The sequence below is a fragment of the Lagenorhynchus albirostris genome, chromosome 14 (genome assembly GCF_949774975.1).
Source record: "Lagenorhynchus albirostris chromosome 14, mLagAlb1.1, whole genome shotgun sequence".
Classification (NCBI taxonomy): Eukaryota; Metazoa; Chordata; class Mammalia; order Artiodactyla; family Delphinidae; genus Lagenorhynchus; species Lagenorhynchus albirostris.
Window position 1 is genome coordinate 68583347 of NC_083108.1, and position 19606 is coordinate 68602952.

At 49.9% G+C, this 19606-nt stretch overlaps 1 protein-coding gene across 2 annotated transcripts in view; it reads left to right on the top strand.

The window, feature by feature from the left end:
- HPS4 (HPS4 biogenesis of lysosomal organelles complex 3 subunit 2) overlaps window positions 1-19606 on the top strand; it is a 28020-nt gene that overhangs the window by 827 nt on the left and 7587 nt on the right. Inside the window, exons 1-11 of one of the 2 annotated variants that reach the window (XM_060121936.1) lie at window positions 49-294; window positions 788-1307; window positions 3629-3719; window positions 5780-5923; window positions 10558-10665; window positions 11122-11238; window positions 12708-12802; window positions 13380-13452; window positions 15331-15367; window positions 16258-16354; window positions 16990-17902. In XM_060121936.1, coding sequence (XP_059977919.1) covers window positions 1267-1307; window positions 3629-3719; window positions 5780-5923; window positions 10558-10665; window positions 11122-11238; window positions 12708-12802; window positions 13380-13452; window positions 15331-15367; window positions 16258-16354; window positions 16990-17902 — 1716 coding nt within the window. In that variant the 5' untranslated portion in view covers window positions 49-294; window positions 788-1266. Of the gene's footprint in view, window positions 1-48; window positions 295-787; window positions 1308-3628; window positions 3720-5779; window positions 5924-10557; window positions 10666-11121; window positions 11239-12707; window positions 12803-13379; window positions 13453-15330; window positions 15368-16257; window positions 16355-16989; window positions 17903-19606 lie in introns of those variants that run through there. The other variant, XM_060121935.1, reaches the window with a different exon arrangement.

Genomic DNA, 19606 nt, shown 5'->3' on the forward strand with positions numbered 1-19606 from the left:
GACTTCCCTCTACCAGAGGAGCTTAAAAAAACTCTCTTGTGTTCCCAGGAGGATGGCAGATGGTGAGCAAGCTTTCGAAACCATGTCGCTGGGGACATTAAGCTTGGAGAAAGTGACAGTAGGGATACGGTTTTGAAGTGACCAAAGGGTTGACTTGTGGAAGGATGAGACCTTGTTTTGTTTTCCTGGAGAGTGTGTGGAGGTTACTGCGAGGCCCGTTTCAGCTCGGTGGAAGGATAAATTGAACACTGAGAACTGCCTGTCTCTGGAGGGAGTAAGCAAGAGCCAGTCCAGGTAGTTTTCGAAGGAGAGTAAGGATTAGAGTGTGTGACGTCAGCGTCCCTTCTAAGCCTGAAATTTCTTGATACTCTGAGTTCTCTTTCCTCTTGTGGGAGTTTGAAAGCCACTTGTTAAATTCTCTTTTTGACTTTTGGAAACTTGCCCAGGTCTGGGATTCTACATGTTAAGATTAATTTTGGGCTGTCAAGGTGACAGTTCCTTAATTTGAGTTCCATTATTACTACACCAACCGCCTTATTTGTATAGCTGTCCTTGACACCCAGAGCTTTTTCACACCGGTTATTTAATTCTATCTTCTGTGTGATATATCTCTTCACGTTAACTATGGGACTTACTCTGAAGTTTTGCTCCCCTCACTTTTGGATTTTGAAACACACTTTTCAGCTTTCTGGAAAACTCTTTTCAAGCATACCATTTGCTTAACCCTGCTGGGTCACATGCTCACTCATGGGATTCTGAAATAATCTATTCCTTGTGTTTATTTTAGGGTCAAGGGACTGATGTTTGAAGGGAAAGCTTCAAAACTTTTTAAAGAAACCTTCAGAATGGCTTTGAACCCGACAAGCTAGACATCGCTTCAGAGCACCGCCTTCAGCATGCATCTGCCCTGTCAGGCTTCCCTGGCAAAGGGGTCGTTCTTTGAAGGGGTCGTTCTGCAGAGGGCCAGGGAAACGATGCTCACGGAACCAGACTGGTGGATTTGACTTTCTGGTAGAATTCTCTTGCTTTATTGAGTTTTTCCCAGAGCTCTGAGAGGCTGGAGGTATTGATGGGACCGAAGGGCCTGGAAGGAAGGGAAGAAGCATTTTCATGCTGAATGAAAACTAGACAAGTGACTGTTGGAGACTGAAAACACCTAAACGTCCCACATCCGGATTCAGCGGAGGAACTGTCACTGCTGGGGAGAAAGAAGCCAGACTGGAAAAGAAAACCCAAATAAAGAGAATGAGGGCCACCGAAGAGTAAATGGCCACCTCCACCTTGACAGAGACCAAGTCAGCCTCCTGGTGAGTAGCAGGGCCTGCAGGGGGTTAGTTCCTGCAGGCTGCTGCACAGATGTTTTGGGTGAACTGAGAGTCCCCAGCCAGACTGTCTTGATTTTATTAAGAAAAAAAAAAATACCATTTTCCTCAGAGCAGCAAATCAAGGGCCATTTCTCTCCAAAGCTGATGTACTGTAACCACACGAGCCTCTTGCAGGGTTTGACGAGTCCAGCATTGCTGGTAGAAGGTAGAAAAGAGAGCCACGGCTGGATCCCGCAGCCGGCCTTGATAATACCGTGGGCACTGAAGTCTTCACTTTTGAGAGACAAGAAGCTGTGGCGGTGCAGAATTACACCACGAGAAGAGGTTTGGCCAGACTGGCTCTTCAAGGGTATTACACAATGTCTGCCTGAAACTCAGTTCCCTTCTCAACCGCAAATGGGTTAAGCGTGTCTTCATTTGGTTCAGCAAACATTTATGAAGGAGAGGAAAGTGAGAGGCATGGTTTCAATAGAATGAGCAAGATTTATGACTGATTATATGTGTGCAGTTCAAAACGACACTCAGGTTTTCTTTTGTGTGCCTGTAAGAGTGGGGTCACTTTCACCCAGGGAACATAAGGAAACGGCAGAATGGGGCCCAGCAGTGGGGTTTCATTCATTCATTCAATTATTCATCTATCTATCTAGCTTCCAGTTTTAGTGACATATAGTTGACATACAGCACTGTAACACACATAATCATGAAAAGATCACCACAAGTTTAGTGAACATCTATCATCTCATATAGATATAAAAGGAAAAAAAATGTTTTCCTTGTAATGAGAACTCAGGATTTACTCTTAAAAACTTTCATATATAACATACAGCATTGTTAATTACATTTATCATGTTGTATATTACATCCCTAGTACTTATTTATTTTGTAGCTGGAAGATTGTACCTTTTGACTACTTTTTTTGTGTGTGTGTGTGCGGTACGCAGGCCTCTCACTGCTGTGGCCTCTCCCGTTGCGGAGCACAGGCTCTGGACGCACAGGCCCAGCAGCCATGGCTCACGGGCCCAGCCGCTCCGCGGCATGTGGGATCTTCCCGGACCGGGGCACAAACCCGTGTCCCCTGCATCGGCAGGCGGACTCTCAACCACTGCGCCACCAGGGAAGCCCTGACTACCTTTATCCAATCCCCCTTCCCCCACCTCCTGCCTCTGATGACTGCAAATCTGAACTCTTTTTCTATGAGTTTGTTTCAAGTATAATTGACCTATAACACTGTGCCCAACATAGTGATTTGCTATTTCTATACATTACAGTATGCTCACCACCTGGCAGTGGGGTTTCCAAGCTGGGTTTGAAACATTTTTTGAGGCTCTTTGATCTGTCCGGGCCCTGCAGCCAGCTGCACGTTGGGACCTAGAACTCGGGAAAGTGGATTGTGCTAGAAACAGAGTTAGTGCTTGTCACAGGAAGATAAGGTGGGAGCCGGGGAGGGCGCAGATCAGGGGAGAAGAGTGCAGGTGACAGAGTAGTCACTGCTCTGGCCTGATGGGTGTGCTTTCGGAGACTGAGAGGTTAAAACCCAGGTCCAGCCTGGGTAGTCTGCTTTGCGGTCTTAAAGAAGTAATTGTAGTTACACCAGAGAGGAGACCCCGAGTCTTTAGGGAGGAGCAGAGGGTTATGGGTATTGAGGAGAGAGCTTCCTCTGCAGGGAGGGAATCAGAAGTTTGATGAGGGATTGTGTTAAAGGAGGGGTGTGGTGCCTCTCTGAGCTCTCAGATGTCCCCGCTTCTGCCGTCATAGACTCGCTGCCCTGCGGGCAGACTGCATGTTTCCTGTTTCCCTTTCCTCGCGATGGCCCCCGAGGCTGGCACGTGCAGCGCGCACCGCAGGCCCTCAGCAAATGTGTGTTCAATGAATTCCTGGTAGAAGGGCAATTTCCAGAGACCTCGTGCCCAGCAGTTATGAAGACAACTAAGACATCCCTAACTTACTTCATTATCAGAGCCTTAAAAGACAGTTGACCAAACCACATGGTTATAGAGTTAAGGTTCAGTGTCTCAAATAAGAGGCATCATTGTGGGTGCCCTGTCTTTCCTTAGCTGCTCTTCTGTCTTTTGGGGCAGATGGTCTGACGGCTGGATAGAGGCGTATTTTTAGTTTGACTTGGCTGCACTTATGAGGTTTTATCTCTTTGTAGCTCTTGGGCCCCTTCTCCTCTGGGGCCACCAGAGGGCTTTTTAAATGCCGAATCATGAGCCCCTCTCCGGCTGGGCAAAAGGAAGCTGTGTTTTACAAGGCCCTGCTCACCAGATGGAAGGAAACACAGCTCCCTTCTGTTCTCTTGACAGGTGGAATTATTTTTTCCTTTATGATGGTTCCAAGGTGAAGGGAGAAGGAGATCCAACCAGAGCTGGCATCTGTTACTTTTTTCCCCCTCAGGTAAGCCGCACAGCATTTTCTTGTTTGGTGGGGATCCCACTGCCTCAAAGTGGTGACTTTTCCAAAGGTCTGGGGAGGGTTACATGTGGACAGTTTTCTCTGCGTAGTCCAGGCATTCGCCACTTCTACTCTCTTATTCTTAGTTGTATTATTTGTTGCTGTTCTGGTGTTGAAGTGCCCAGGCAGCCCAGTACTTCCGCCTTCTCTAGCTCTCTGTTACCGTCATGATTTTCTGTCTGCCCCGCTGGATTAAAAACTTTTCTCCAGGGCTTCCCTGGTGGCACAGTGGTTGAGAGTCCGCCTGCCGATGCAGGGGACACGGGTTCGTGCCCCGGTCCGGGAAGATCCCACATGCCGCGGAGCGGCTGGGCCCATGAGCCATGGCCGCTGAGCCTGCACGTCCGGAGCCTGTGCTCCGCAACAGGAGAGGCCACAACAGTGAGAGGCCCACGTACCAAAAAAAAAAAAAAAAAAAAAAAAAAAAAACTTTTCTCCAAACATATACCAAAGTAAAGAGGAGAGAATGATCGGCCCTCATGTGCCCATCATCAGCTTCAACAATAATCAACACTTGACCAATGTGATATGAGCTATCCTAACTCCTCCCCACTCTTTTTTTCCTGGAGTATTTTTTTAAAATAAACGTATTTATTTATTTTTGGCTGCATTGGGTCTTCGTTGCTGTGCGTGGGTTTTCTCTAGTTGCGGTGAGTGGGGGCCACTCTTTGCGGTGCACGGGCTGCTCATTGCAGTGGCTTCTCTTGTTGCAGAGCACGGGCTCTAGGCGCGGGGGCTTCAGTAGCTGTGGCAGGCTGGCTCAATAGTTGTGGCTCGCAGGCTTTAGAGCACAGGCTCAGTAGTTGTGGCGCACGGGCTTAGTTGCTCCGCAGCGTGTGAGATCTTCCTAAACCAGGGCTCAAACCCATGTCCCCTGCATTGGCAGGCGGATTCTTAAGCACTGCGCCACCAGGGAAGTCCGTTCCTGAAGTAGTTTGAAGCAAATCCTAGACATGGTGTCATCTCACCAGTATCAAGTAACATCTCTAACTGAAAAGGGTGTATTTTGTTAACATCCCATGCAGTAAAATTTACAATAATTAGTAACAATAATATCATCTGATACAGTCTATATTCAAATTTTGCCTTTATTATCTTAGATGTTACTTAGTCCTTCCTTCCTTCCTCCTGCCTCTCTCTCCCTCCCTCCCTCCCTCCCTCCCTCTCCTAATCAGCATCCTAGCAAGGTCCACATACCCCATTCGGTTATTTTGTGTTTCAAGTCCCTTTTATCATGTAACGCTCCTCCCCCCTCCCCCCATCCTTTTTTCCCCCTGTGCCACTGAATTATTGAAGAAACCAGGTCTCTTATGCAGTAGAATGTCAGCACGTCCCCCACTCTGCATTGGGCTGATTACTTCCTCACGATGGTATCATTTAATGCTTTCTACCCAGTGCATTTCCTTTAAACTAGTAGTAAGATCTAGAGCCTTGATTCGGTTCAAGTTCAGCTCTTTTAGTCAAGAGTTCTCTGTTTTCCGTTGCATCACATGATGTCTGTCTGCCCCACAGTTTAGTTAACGTGAAGATCGATTAGGAGGCCTGTGTATTCACTCATGTGATCACACTTGACTTGGAGAGTGGGGATTAGTCTAGGCTGCTCCGGCCACTCTGCAGGGGATTTGAATGGGGATAAAGGCTTACTCTTTCTACCCATGCACAGGCCTATAATCCTAGGAACAAAAACGTCGTTCTTATGCATTCACTGTGGGTGTTTTGTGACAATTCAGGCAGGGTTCAGCAAACTTTGTCTCAAAAGGGCCAACGTGGGAATGTTTTGGTCTCTGCAAGCCGTGTAAGGTCTCTATCATGTATTCTTCTTTGTTGTTACTTTGACAACCCTTAAAAAAATGTAAAAACCATCATTAGTTCCCGGATTATATAAAAACAGGCAGCAGAGTCGATCTGGCCTCCAGGCTATAGTTAGCCAACCCCTGCTCTAAGGAATGACACAGGAGTTCGGGAACTTCAACGTAATGTCTGGAATTGGCTCTTTTCCCTAGACCCTGCTTGACCAACAGGAGCTGCTCTGTGGACAGATCGCCGGAGTTGTCCACTGCATTTCTGACATTTCCGGCTCTCCTCCCACCATCGTCCGTCTGCGGAAACTTAAGTTCGCCATAAAGGTTGAGGGCGATTACCTTTGGGTAAGTTTACCAGGCTGAACCAGTGCCTGCAGGGTAGCCTCTACCAAGAGTCTTTTGTCTTTGTGAGAAGTATTGCGATGCTAGGGTTTAGAAATAATGCTTGCCATGGATCTTGAGCCTAGAACCTCCTCCTCTCCCCGCGTGTGCTGCCCCCCACCCCCGGTCATCTGCGATTCTCGTGTCACTTTCTGCAGGTGCCCATCAGAACTGAGTGCGCTCTCCAAAACACTGCTAACACATCCTGCATTGCACACGTCTGCTTTCTCCTCTCTTTTGGTCATCCTCTGGAAATTCTCTTTGCTCTGTGATGCAAATTGAGTTTTTAATCTCCATCTTTTCTTGTTTCTACTCTCTATACGCTCCACGCTTACTGGGGAAGGGAGCCAGAAACTCGAAGACACTGGTGCATATATGTTAGGCTTCAAAGAACCATTAAGAAAAAAAAAGAACAATTTACAGCTAGTAGTACTATAGACTCTAAAGTACTGTTGTCTCATGCCTCCTCTTATTTTAAATTTATTCCTGAGGGGATGGGATGCTTAAGTGTAAGGAAGTATCTTCACCTTCATAGGTATTATTTCCAACATTTTGTTATGAAAATTTTCTAACATACTGAACAGTTGAGAGAACTTTACAGTGACTACTCACATACCTCCTAGATTCTACAGAACACTTCATTATAGTTGCTTTATCACACATTTATATATTCATCCCTTTATCCTCTATTTTAACACTTGTGGGACTCATCCACATTGTTGCATGTACCGGCGGTTCATTCCTATTTATTGCTGAGCAGTATTCCATAGTCTGAATGTATCACAGTCTACCTATTCATTCTCCTTTTTGTGGACACATGAACTGTGTCCAGTTTGGGGCACTTAAGAATAAGGCTCTAGAGGGACTTCCCTGGTTGTCCAGCAGTTAAGACTCCCTGCTCCCAAAGCAGGGGGTCTGGGGTCAATCCCTGGTCAAGGAACTAGATCCCGCACGCCGCAACTAAGACCTGGTGCAGCCAAATAAATAAATAAGTAAATAAATAAATATTTTTTTAAAAAAAGAATTAGGCTCTAGAGAAATACAAATCAAAACTACAATGAGGTACTACCTCACACCAGTGAGAATGGCCATCATCAAAAAGTCTACCAACAATGGGACTTTTTTGGTGGCGCAGTGGTTAAGAATCTGCCTGCCAATGCAGGGGACACAGGTTCGAGCCCTGGTCGGGGAAGATCCCACATGCCACAGAGCAACTAAGCCTGTGCACCACAACTACTGAGCCTGCGCTCTAGAGCCCACGAGCCACAGCTACTGAGCCCGTGTGCCACAACTACTGAAGCCTGTGCTCTAGAGCCCTTGAGCCACAGCTACTGAGCCCACGAGCCACAACTACTGAAGCCTGTGCGCCTAGAGACCATGCTCCGCAACAAGAGAAGCCACCACAATGAGGAGCCCATGCACCGCAAGGAAGAGTAGCCCCTGCTCGCCGCAACTAGAGAAAGCCCACACGCAGCAACGAAGACCCAACGCAGCCAAAAAATAAATTAATTAATTAATTTTTTAAAAAAAGTCTACCAATAATAAGTGCTGGAGAGGGTGTGGAGAAAAGGGAACCCTCCTACCTTGTTGGTGGGAATGTAAGTTGGTGTAGCCACTATGGAGAACAGTATGGAGGTTCCTTAAAAAACTAAAAATAGAATTATCATATGACCCAGCAATCCCACTCCTGGGCATATATCTGGACAAAACTCTAATTCAAAAAGATACACGCACCCCTGTGTTCACAGCAGCACTATTTACAATAACCAAGACGTGGAAACAACCTATATGCCCATCGACAGATGAATGGATAAAGAAGGTGTGGTACATATGTACAATGGAATACTACTCAGCCATAAAAGAATGAAATAATGCCATCTGCAGCAACATGGATCGAACTAGAGATTATCATACTAAGTTAAGTAAGTCAGAAAGTGAAGTAAGTAAGAAAGAGAAAGACAAATACCATATATCACTTATATGTGGAATCTAAAATATGACACAAATGAACAGAAACAGACTCACAGAAACAGACTCACAGACATAGAGAACGGACTTTTAGATGCCGAGGGGGATAGAGGAAGGGAAGGATTGAGGGTGTGGGATTAACAGGTGCAAACTATTATACAGAGAATGGATAAACAACAAGGTCCTACTGTATAGCACAGGGAACTATATTCAATATCCTATGACAAACCATAATAGAAAAGAATCTGAAAAAGAATGTATGTATATGTATAACTGAATCACTTTGCTGTACAGCAGAAATTAATACGACATTGTAAATCAACAGTACTTCAAGAAAATAAAATTTGAAAAAGGAATAAGGCTCTAGAAACATTCCTATACAAGTCTTTTTGTGGACATATGTTTTCATTTCTCACAGGTAAATATCTAGGCATGGAATTGCTGGGTCATAGGGTAGGTGTGTGTTGATTTTACAAGAAACTGCCAGACTTTTGCCCAGAGCGGTTGTACCAGTTTACATTCCCACCAACAGTGTATGAGAATTCCAGATACTGCCACATCTTCATCAGCAGTAATGTGGTCAGTTCGTTTAATTTTAGCCATTTTGCTGGATGTGAAGTGGTATCTCATTGTGGTTTCAATTTGCATTTCCCCAATGACTAGTGATATTAAGGCTTTTTCGTGTGCTTCATGGCCATTTGTATATCTTCCTTCGCAAAGTATTTGTCCAAAGCTCTTGCCCATTTTTTAAACTGGGTTTTCTTTTTTTCTTGAGTTGTAGGTTTCTTCATACATCCTGGATACCAGTTCTTTGTCAGATATACATTTTAAAAATATCTTCTCCCAGTTTGTGGTGTGCCTACTTTCTTAATAATGTCTTTTGATGGGAAGTTTTTAGTTTAGTTTTTTTTTTTAAATAAATTTATTTTATTTATTTTTGGCTGCGTTGGGTCTTCGTCGCTGCATGCAGGCTTTCTCTAGTTGCGGTGAGTGGGGGGCTACTCTTCGTTGCGGTGCGCGGGCTTCTCACTGCGGTGGCTTCTCGTTGCGGACCGTGGGCTCCAGGTGGGCGGGCTTCAGTAGTTGTGGCACGTGGGCTCAGTAGTTGTGGCACGTGGGCTCAGTAGTTGTGGCTCGTGGGCTCTAGAGCTCAGGCTCAGTAGTTGTGGTGCATGGGCTTAGTTGCTCTGCGGCATGTGGGATCTTCCCGGACCAGGGCTCAAACCTATGTCCCCTGCATTGGCACGCAGATTCTTAACCACTGCACCGCCAGGGAAGCCCTAGTTTTAAGGAAGTCTAATTTATCAGTGTTATCTTTTATGGTTATTGCTTTCTGTATTCTGTCTAAAACCATTGCCTACCCCACTGGAGAAGACATTCTCCAATTTTTGGTTTTGTAAGTTTCACAGTTTTAGCTTTTAAATTTAGGTCTGTAATCCACCTTGGATATATCTTTGTGTATGGTGCGAAGCAGAGGTCAAGGGTCCTTTTCTCCATATGGGTGTCCAGTTAATGCAGCACCATTGTTGAAAACTTTCCTTTTCCTCTTAGATTCCTGTGGCTCCTTTGTTGAAGATCAAATGACCATTTAAGTGTGTGGCTCTACTTCAGGGCTCACTATTCTTTCCCACTGATCTTTCTGAAGATTCTATACAAGTACTACTCTGTCTTGATGTCTGTAGCTTTATAATAAGTCTTAAAATCAGATGGTGGAAGTCCTCCAAACTTATTCTTCTCCAAGACAGCTTTGGTTATTTTAGGTCCTTTGTATTTCTGTCGTAGAATCAGTTTGTCAGTTTCTAAAGAAAAGCTGGTGGGATTATTAGGATTTCATTCCCTCTATAGATTAATTAGGGGAGACATAAGCACCTACTGGGTGCCAGACTGTTGTCACTTGGATTACATCAGTGAACAAAATGCAGATCCTTGCATCGGTGGGGCTTACATTCAGAGAGCATTTTTGTTTGTTTGTTTATTTGTTTTATTTCAGGGTTGCTTTGTTTAAGTTTCTGATGAGTCCCTTAGGAAAGACTCCTACAGGAAGAATTACTGAGTCAAAGAATACGAAGGTTTTTCAGGCTCTTTAAACATAGGCCCAGATTATTTCCTAACTGAGCAAGTGTTTATCTTTTGTGGCTGGAGCGATGATGCAGTCGTTCCCTGTTCTGGAAGTACTCCATCCAGCTGGAGAGACGGGATGGCCATTCATGAAACGGTCTGGGTCCAGTGTTTGCTGTGAAACCCAAATGAAACATCCAGTGTCCAAATAACAGTGCTAACAATACAAGGGATCAGGAAACAGGTCGGCATTGTCTGGAGTGATGAAAACAGGCATCCTGCAGGGGCTGGCATCTGTGGGGGGGGGGGGCACGGGGTCGGGGGGAAGGCAGGGGGGAGTCCCAGGCAAATGAACAAGAATGGGAGGCGGGGGGATTTCAGCTTGGGCAACATGAGTGGGTACAAAAAGTATTTGTTTCCTGTGGAGACCAGCGAGGCTGGTGGAGGGTGTGGGGTCACACAGCAGAAGATGGATTTTGATGGGCCAGTGGAGTCCAGCTTTAGTGAGCCCTGGATGCCAGGATTCTGAGCTTGGCCTCAGAGAAAAGGAAGATGCCTGTCCTCCTTTACAGGTGCTGGGCTGTGCTGTTGAGCTCCCTGACGTCAGCTGCAAGCAGCTTCTGGATCAGCTCATCGGCTTCTTTAATTTTTACAATGGGCCTGTTTCTCTGGCCTACAAGGTATGGTGTTGAGGAGCCTTAAGTGGAACCTCCTTAGCAAAATCGATATCGGCAGAACACAGTGTTCACCCAGGGGTCTGGTACACTTGACAGAAACACATCGTGTCAGCGACAAGGTCACGGGCCCTTGGAGCCCCTCTCAGATGCCTTTCTTCCCCGGTGGCCTGAGTCCCGTTCACCCAAATGTTTATGCCTGTTCCCTCCTTCCTAGGATGGCTGGGAAGAGCAGGGCCTGGTCACGCCCTCCCCCCACTCCCCGCCCCGAGGGGCCCTGGTCTGTGGGGGGCAGGTTATCAGGGGCATGAGGTGAGGCCTCGCCTGGATGGGAAGTTCAGAACAGGCCCTCCCTTCTGGCCAGTTTTTCATGCAGGAACAATTTTGTTGGTGGTTGGAGTCCTTGCCGAAGAGTGTGTCTCTTGGAATCTTGGGTGTTGACCTCCAGCTGTTCTGTTTCAGAGCTGCTCTCGGGAAGAACTGAGTGGGGAGTGGGACACCTTCATTGACCAGATCCTGAGAAACACCGGTGACCTGCATAAGATATTCAACTCCCTCTGGAACCTGGACCGAACGAAAGTAACAGGCTCAGCCCCCTGCTCGTTGCATGGATAGGAATAGGGCTTCTGGACACGTTTTCCCCCTTGAACGAGGTGTATCTCAGTGCGCGTAGTTGTTAAGACCCGTGCTCAGATTCCATGCAGCCCTCACGAGGCTTGGACAAGTAAAATGGCTTGGCCCGTAAAATGGCCACAGCGTAAGATTTGCCTCCCAGAGCTGTTCTGATGGTGAAATGGGACAGTACGTAAATGACAGGAAGCAGATACTCAGTAAAGGGTGTTACTGTTTTGCTAATGCCCAGGAGTGTTGAACTCAGTGATCTGAAGGTCCCCTTCTCAATAGTACCATTATGTGATTTAATTATTCTCGACATCCAAAAAGGCCCAGGGCTGACATTTTAAAACCAGGGTTGCCGCATCTGGGACTGCGGGGCTGGGGGGTGTTCTGTCCCTGAGCTGTCGCTGTTGCCGCCGGCACGCGGTGACAGGAGGCCACCTGCGTGGCTGGCCCGGCCGCCTGCACTGCCCCCTGCTCAGTGGCCTGGATCTGGCTGAGCATCACATCCTCACGGTCAGGTAGCCAAAGGGAGGTGCGAGGCACTGCCCCTCGAGAACCGCTGGCCCGTGCCCTGAGCATCTCGGGGGACGGGAGCCTTCCACTGTGTGTGGGCTGGCTCTCGCTGCTGTCGTTGACTGTGTCCCTTTAACAGGGACGTGGCACTGGGATGCTGCTAGAAACAGGGACGGGTTTCCCGCTCCTGTTTGGAGGGCTTCTTGGAGTTGGCCCAGAGCTTTCCAGACTGGCTGGCTGGGCCTGGGCGTCTTGAGGGCGTGAAAGAATGAACTGCATGCTTGGCTCCTTGGCACTGGGTTCTAACCGCTGCCCGGCAGGAAGCAGGAAGAGGCTTTTGGTTATTGCTGGCCATTCTTGACCAGGCTCAGATCGTTTTCTGGTCTTTTTCGGGACTTTTTACAAGGACCGTGGACTGAGGCATATACTCCTGAGTGAAAGGCCATGATGTTATCATTTTCTGTTACGCAACAGAGTTACGGGATCTGGTCAGACATCAAGCCAGCTGCGTCACAGGGGTGCCTGGGCTTCAGGGCGACGGTGGAGGACGGGTGGGTGGGTTCACCGACACCATGACCTGAATTTGAGAGGTAGGTTCTCCTCTCCTGCTGCCTTCTGGTCTCAGCGTTGATCGTCAGGGTCTCCTTGGCCATCTGCACTGTCGCCCGTGAAGAGCCATATGCCCTATCTGCTCTACCTTCCAGCTTCCAGAGAGGCCTCCTTGTCCCCAGAATTTGGCATTTGTGGTGGCAGCCGTTCTGGGTGTCAGAGGCGTGACATAGCTGTCACTGTGCGGCACACTCTCCCTCCAGGCTTGGGCTCTGAGCTGTCCATCTGCTCTCCAGAGCCCCCTTCCTGTTCCTCCTTCGCTGATGGTAAGCGTGTTGACTTCGTGGCTTGCTTCTTGCCCGGCACAGGTGGAGCCCCTGCTGTTGCTGAAGGCGGCCCTCATTCTGCAGACCTGCCAGCGCTCGCCCCACGTTCTAGCCGGCTGCATCCTCTATAAGGGGCTGTGAGTAATGCCGGGTCCTGCCCCTCCAGCCCTGCCCATGCTGCAGAACTGACCACCCCGATCGGGGGTGGGGAGCTCTGTGTGTGGCCAGTTCCAGGTGGTCTTGTTGGGCACCTAGCGGGTAGTTTAGATTTGATATAGGGTCCCTGCCTGTCTTTGGGCAGAGCTGGGAAATTGCAAACTGTTGTGTCCAGAAAAGAGTTGGGAATATAAAAGGCAGCTTTGAAGAGATCCGTGAAATTCTCAGATAGGGCATGGAGGAGGCCCACAGCACCTTCCCCTGCTGCCCAGGGCCCTGGTGTGCTGGCCATAGCTTCAGCTCAGGCTCCTGCAGCCTCTTGGCTGGGTCCGTCTCCAGTTGGCCTCTGAGGTCTCACTGCAGCTCTTCACACAGCTGGAGGGCCTCTTAGTGAGCTTGAGCACCCAAGAGCCCTCCACGGGGGCTCTCCCAGTTGAAACTCCCACCAGCTGTGTCCCCGAGATCCTCGCCACCACAGGGTGTCAGGAATGTTTCCAATTCAGAGTCCTGAGTGTGTTTCTTCTCATGGTGTCCTTGTTCCTGTGTCTGACCCCCCAGGATCGTTAGCACCCAGCTCCCACCCTCTGTCACAGCCAAGGTTCTGCTTCATCGAGCTGCACGTCGGGACCAGGTATCGCAAAGCCCACCCCGCTGGCTGGGATGCTTCATGTGGCGAGTCTGTCTTTATACCGGGCAAGGCTGAGCCCCAGTGCTAGATGGACAGGGGCAGCTGCCGCTGCCTTGTCCTTCTCAGGACCCCAGGTCCATCCGTGTGGTTTCCTTCGAGTGAGGTCACTGGCAAAGCCGAAAGAAAATGTTGTCTTCTGCGTGGTAGACTTGGTTGGTTTTTCTTCGATCCAAGTGGAGCTATGAGAATTTGACTTCCCTCAAGGATGGGCTTTATGTCAAAGAGATGTTGGATTTTTCAGAGAGAGAGAGAGACTGTAAAAGATGGCTTAGGACAACAGAAACTTTAAAAATACTTCCTTCTTATATTTACTTAACTGTTTTTATAATGAAGGAAAAGTCATATGTGCTCATGGGAAATAAAACTGCCCACAACTGGACTGCACAGAGAAAATCACTGCTAGCATCTGGCATATTTCCTTTGAGTTCTTTTTTCTTTTGTTTTACTAGTTGATTCTTACTGTGCGAGACTCTGGTTTTAAATGTGTCATCAGGCTAGCTTCTTACACTTATTAAATCAGTAGACATTTAAAACACGTGTGTGGCTCTAGCCGGCTCCTTCCCACCGTGATGCAGGGGTCGTCAGGACAGCCTTCCTGGTAAACTCTTTGATAATGAGAGGCTTGAGGATGCCCTTTCCTTTTTCCTCATTGCTCAGCACTACGAATCGATACTAAGGAAATCATCTGACTGCTGAAGAAGGTTTATACTCAAAATTTATCGCAACAGGATTTACGAAAGTGAAAAATCAGATATAACTTAAATGTCTACGGTAGGAGCTGGCAGACCATGGGCTGTGGGCCAGTCGCCTACTGACAGAATTTTCTTGGCCTGCTTTTGAGCCACATCTGCAGGTTAAGCAGTTGGACAGAGACTGTATGGCCGCAAAGCCGAAAATATTCACTATTTTCGGAAATGATGGATTCTCCTGCACCACTGTAAACTTCATAAAATTTTGGTCAGCCGTTGAAAATGGCCAAAGATGCTTTAATGACAGAAATTGTGTGTCACTCTTTCAAGCAGAAAAAAAAGTTTTACGTAATGTGGCCTCAGAGTATTAAAAAAATGCATAGACTTAAAGGAAAATGTGCCCAATGTTAACAGGATTAGCTTGCGGGTGAGGGAATTATATGTGATATTTTGGAAAAGAATTTTTGTCTAGAGTTAGTTTATGTAAAGAAAAAAAGAAAGCCACAACACTTCTTAGGAGTGAAAGTCATTTTGGTGAGAAGAGCAGTTTTTGTTTTGTTTTGGTGGGTCCTTTTGGAACCTTGAGGTGGAGATGGCTGGAAAGCTCTTTTGAGGAGATTCCTGGGTTTCTCACCTTGATTGTAAATCAGAACAAGAGATCTGACCTCACATCTGGTTTAGGTTGAATCCTTCCCTTGTGAGGGTCACAGGCCCTTCACACTTTTGTTATAATGGGATCTGTGTGAGCTCTAGGCCAGGGCTGTGGTAGATGTGGCTTTATTCCAGGAGATGACTTCCCTGGAGGTCTGAGAGGTAACATGAATGAATGCTTGCTGTTATTCCCAGAGAGGAGAAACTGAGAAATCAGAACGGGAAGAAGCCTGGTGTGAGCCGGGGTGGTGTGGCCGCCCCAGCCAGCGTGGGCCCGGCTCTTGGCTGACCCCAGCCACGGCGGGGGGCAGGCAGCTTGGGGGAGCTTCTGTTCCATCTGCTTTGCTGTTGGCATGCGGCTGGGACCAGCATCCTGGGCCTGGCTACATTTCATGAACAGATGGCACCGCGCGGTCCTGATGGTTAGGTTGGGGGGAGAACGCGGTGCCCAGCACCAACTTCTCTGTGCGTTTATTTTCAGAGAAAACCTCTAGGAGGGGATGCCCTGCAGGAACACGGTAAGCAATCAGGTGCCTTGTTACATCTTGGGAATGGTCTTCAAGCTGCCTGGCCCTATCCAAGTCACGTGAAAGGCCGAGTAGTCCTATGTGGTAATTCCATCAGCTCGTGAGATTAGGAAAAATATATAGAGCTTCAAGGACAAAGTTACCCATCAAAATCCCAGTTGTAAAGCTCGTGATTTTAGGCACACCTCTGAAATCCCCGTTTTCAGATCCTCCTTAACTCCCCGTTATGAGACTACTCAGACGAGTCCCAGAAGGTCACGATTAGGAATGGGTGCTATCGGCGGCCCCTGCCAGGAAGACCTTTTGCAGCAGTGCAGGTGCCCCCAAGAGGGGGATTTGTTTCATTTTGCATCATAAGTCAGGGCAGACCCGTTTGGTCAGGTGGAAGTGCTTTTTTCCAGCTTCTGTCTTTTTTTTTTTTTTTCGGTATGCGGGCCTCTCACTGTTGTGGCCTCTCCCGTTGCGGAGCACAGGCTCCGGACGCGCAGCTCAGGGGCCATGGCTCACGGGCCCAGCCGCTCCGCGGCATGTGGCATCTTCCCGGACTGGGGCACGAACCCGTGTCCCCTGCATCGGCAGGCGGACTCTCAACCACTGCGCCACCAGGGAAGCCCAGCTTCTGTCTTTTTTTTTAAGTGCCACTAAACTTTCTTCCACCAAACGTCACCCTGGGTGCAGAGTTGCCCACACGGGCTTTTCCCTGCTGATGGCTGACGTTGTAGCTGCAGTTTTGTGGCTTTTGTTCTGGGTTGAGGAACGTAGCCCAGAGCTGCTCTCTGAGCCCGCCTGTGGGTTGGATGCGTCACCCCAAGAACAGTCCCTGCCCCTCTGTCTTCTCTGGCCCAGGGGAGGGCCCTGGCCACACCGCTTTGCAATTCTAGGAGCAGCACTCCCTCCAAACGTCCAGATTGTGCCTGTTTTCCTGACCGAAGAGGAAGCTGTCAGTCTCCGTGAGTTCCCCCGGGAGCCCACGACCAGGTAAGGGAGCTCACAGGGGTTCCTCCTAACCCATGCGTTGGGCACTCCCTCCCAAGGATTTATCCAGGTGAGCCCCTGGCATTTGATAACTGATTCCGTCTTCTCCGTGCTCTGCCTTGGCAGGGGCATCTGGAGCTTCAGCACAGAGGTCAGAGGTATCTGGCAGAGTGAGATAAGCGGAGGTTTCAAATCCCAGATCTGCTGCTTATCAGCTGTGTGACCTTGAGCAAGTCCATTCCCTGCCTGAGCCTCAGTTTTTTCAACTGTAAAATGGACCCAGTAATGTCTACTTCACGGGTTCCTTGCGAAAGTTGGGAATAGTATGTGTGTAGCACCCAGTATAGGGCCTGACTCACAGTCGGCCTCCAAACGTGGGTGTCCCTGATTCAGTGGGCTCTGCCGTTTCCTGTAGGTGATCCCAGTGTCACTGTGTGAAGCCCCGAGGGCTAGGGCTAGGCGTTGCTCTAGGTTTCCTCCTGTGCTTTGACCATGACCTCTTAGGCTCTGTGGCCTCAGCACCCACCTGTCACCAATGCCCATGCTTTTTAGGGAAGCACTGCTTTAGTCTCCCCCAGGGCAGGGCCCTTGCCCACGCTCAGTCGCCTGCCCTTCCTCATGCCCGCCTTGTTCGCCAGCACTCTGGCATCTCCAGCCAGACTCCCGGAGCCCCCAGCCCAGTGCCCTCCAAAGGGTTTGAACACATCTGCCCCGCAAGAAAACGCCCCCAGACACGTGGAATCCACGGCTCGGATCTCAGCGACCAGCCCTGAGCCCACGTCTCCTGACGTCACCTGGCCAAATGGCAGGGGGGAGAACGGACACTGGTCAGACTGTGATCTGAAAAGCATCAAGCCCCCAACACCGCACCACGCCACCAGGGGCCGGGGGCCTGGGCTCGGCCTCTCCCTGGTGAAGGAAACCGGTTTGTCTAGGGGGGAAGAGGAACTGGACTTGTCTGAAATCCACGTTCCAGAAGCTCAGGACACGGGAGCATCCTTGGGTTATTCTGCCTCCAACGGCGGGCCTCCTGGCTGCAGGGCATCTGTCAGTGACTCTGGCAACCCCGGAAGCCAGCCACCCGAGGCCCTGCCTGTGGGCACAGCCATGGAAGGCCCCCTCCCTCCCTCCACTGCTGAGATGCTCACCCAGAATGGAGCCCTAGAACGGCCCAGAGACCTCCCTAGCAACAGCAGCCAAGCCCCCGTCCCCAGGGACCACCTCCTCAGCCCGACGAGCGGGCCGTTGCCGTCGCCTTGCTTGGATTCGAGGCAGACGGGGTCTGAGCTGCCCGTGGGGGAACAAGGCGAGGGGCAGCACGGCGATGGGGTTCCTGAGGGCCGCTCAGCCTCCAGCCCGGAACGCGCCTCGGGCTCGGCAGGCCCTCCAGGCGACGGCCCCTCCGCAGACAGATCCGGATCCAGGGCGACCCCCGTGTCCCTCGCGCGGCTCGTGCGGATGAACCTCTACACTCACAGCGTCAGAGGCCTGGCGCTGCTGCTGCTGGCCGAGGAGCCGCTGCTGGGAGATGGCGCGGCCGTCGAGGACGTGGTGAGTGTGCAGACGCCCTGGCCCCTGGCAGCCCGCCCCCGCCTCCTCGGCGTGGGGACAGGCAGGGGCGCTTGGCCAGCAGCTGTGTGACCTCGTGCCAAACGTCCTTGTCCACACAGTGGGGTGCCGGTGGTGCCCACCTCCTCGGCTGTTTGTGGGGGGTGGGTGAGTGAGCACCCAGTGCTGAGCACAGAGCCACGTGCAAAGGCATCCACAAGTGTTGCCCCTTCCAGCTTCTTCCATTTTCTCAGCGCCTCTGGTTCGTCATCAGCAGTGTGGGGTGCAGGGCAGCCATGCAGGCCATGACCACACACGGCCTCACTCCCTAGCCCGGCAGCTCTAGGCTCTGTGTGGCCGGAGTCTGTGCGTGTCACCGCCTGGATGGGGAGTTTTCCACCAGCCCTGACTTTCCGTCCATCTGGAGCTCCTTCCTAGAAGGCCCAGGACGTCTGAAATGCTAACTGGATCCAGAAGGCTCCTCTCAAACCCTTGCAGCCCCTTCCCCACTTCGAGTGGTAAGCTGACCTTCTCTGGGGCCTGGGCCCACGCTGGATCCAGTTGCCATAGTAACAGCCTTGCTTTAGTTGGCCGGGCAACGGCAGCGATAAAAACAGCAGGTTAAAATTGCTGCAGGGTGAACGGTGTCCTGGGGCTTGCCTTGTTTCTGTTCTTAAATCTATATTATTCTAAGCCCATCGTATTAGCAGGCAGGCCCATGGCCCTCCGTACATGAGCAGGTCCCCTGGAACGCAGTGGAGGAGGGCAGCGGGTCCTCCGCACGGAGCCTGGAGACAGAGCCTGCGCCTCTCGCACTTGCCTGGCTCCTCTCCCCTTTCCACAGGCCCTGCAGCACCCTCCCCGAGTGGCGTGGCGGCTTCCCTCCACCTCCTTCCCCAAGGCTCTGAGCGACATCTCCACCTCCTCCTCCTTATAGCAGCTCAGGGATCCAGGGCTGCAGTTCTGTGCATCCATCTCCCAGCCGATGCCTTGGTTTCATGGTCTGTCCTGCTTAGCACCGAGCTTAGATGCGGCATTTTGCAGGCCTGGTGTTGGCATGCAGTACAGTGGATACCACCCCTCTTTTTTTACTTTCCCCCCCAAAAAGAAAAAGAAGAAATAGTGCAGGCTGCTCTGGGAGAAGAAGGTAAATTAAGATATATTCTGCATTTGCTGTACGTAAATACTTCACATCTGCTACTTTAGCCACGCCTTGGAACAGCTAGCTCTGGGGGCAGGCACGGTAACTCCCATTTTGCCCTTAAGAAAACCGCCTCTTTGAGATCAAGACCTAATGCACATGGTGGGGTCCAGGATTCCTGCCTGTTTCTTGTCTCCCACCCTCAACCCTCTGTCCCCTGCAGATCTGACTTTGGCATGGTAGGTGGGAAGGTGAAGGAGTAAAGGCCCTGCCTTCTGTGGCCCTTGATACTCGGACATGGGACTTGGTCTGTCACAGCCCATCCTTGTTGTCAGGGCAACGACCTCGCTGGGCTTTCATGGAAAGTAGGGTTTGGTGTTGGGCAGGAAAGAGAACGCAATTTTATGATAAAAGAAAACTAGTCTTTTCTAAGAAGAGTAGGGCGTTAACGAACTTTGATCAGCTTGCTGGTTTGTGAGTGGAGTCGGTTGATCAGACCCAAAGGCCGTCTATTTTATAATCAGCAGAGAGCTTTCATTGCCTTTTTGTCCCGGTTCTGCACACAA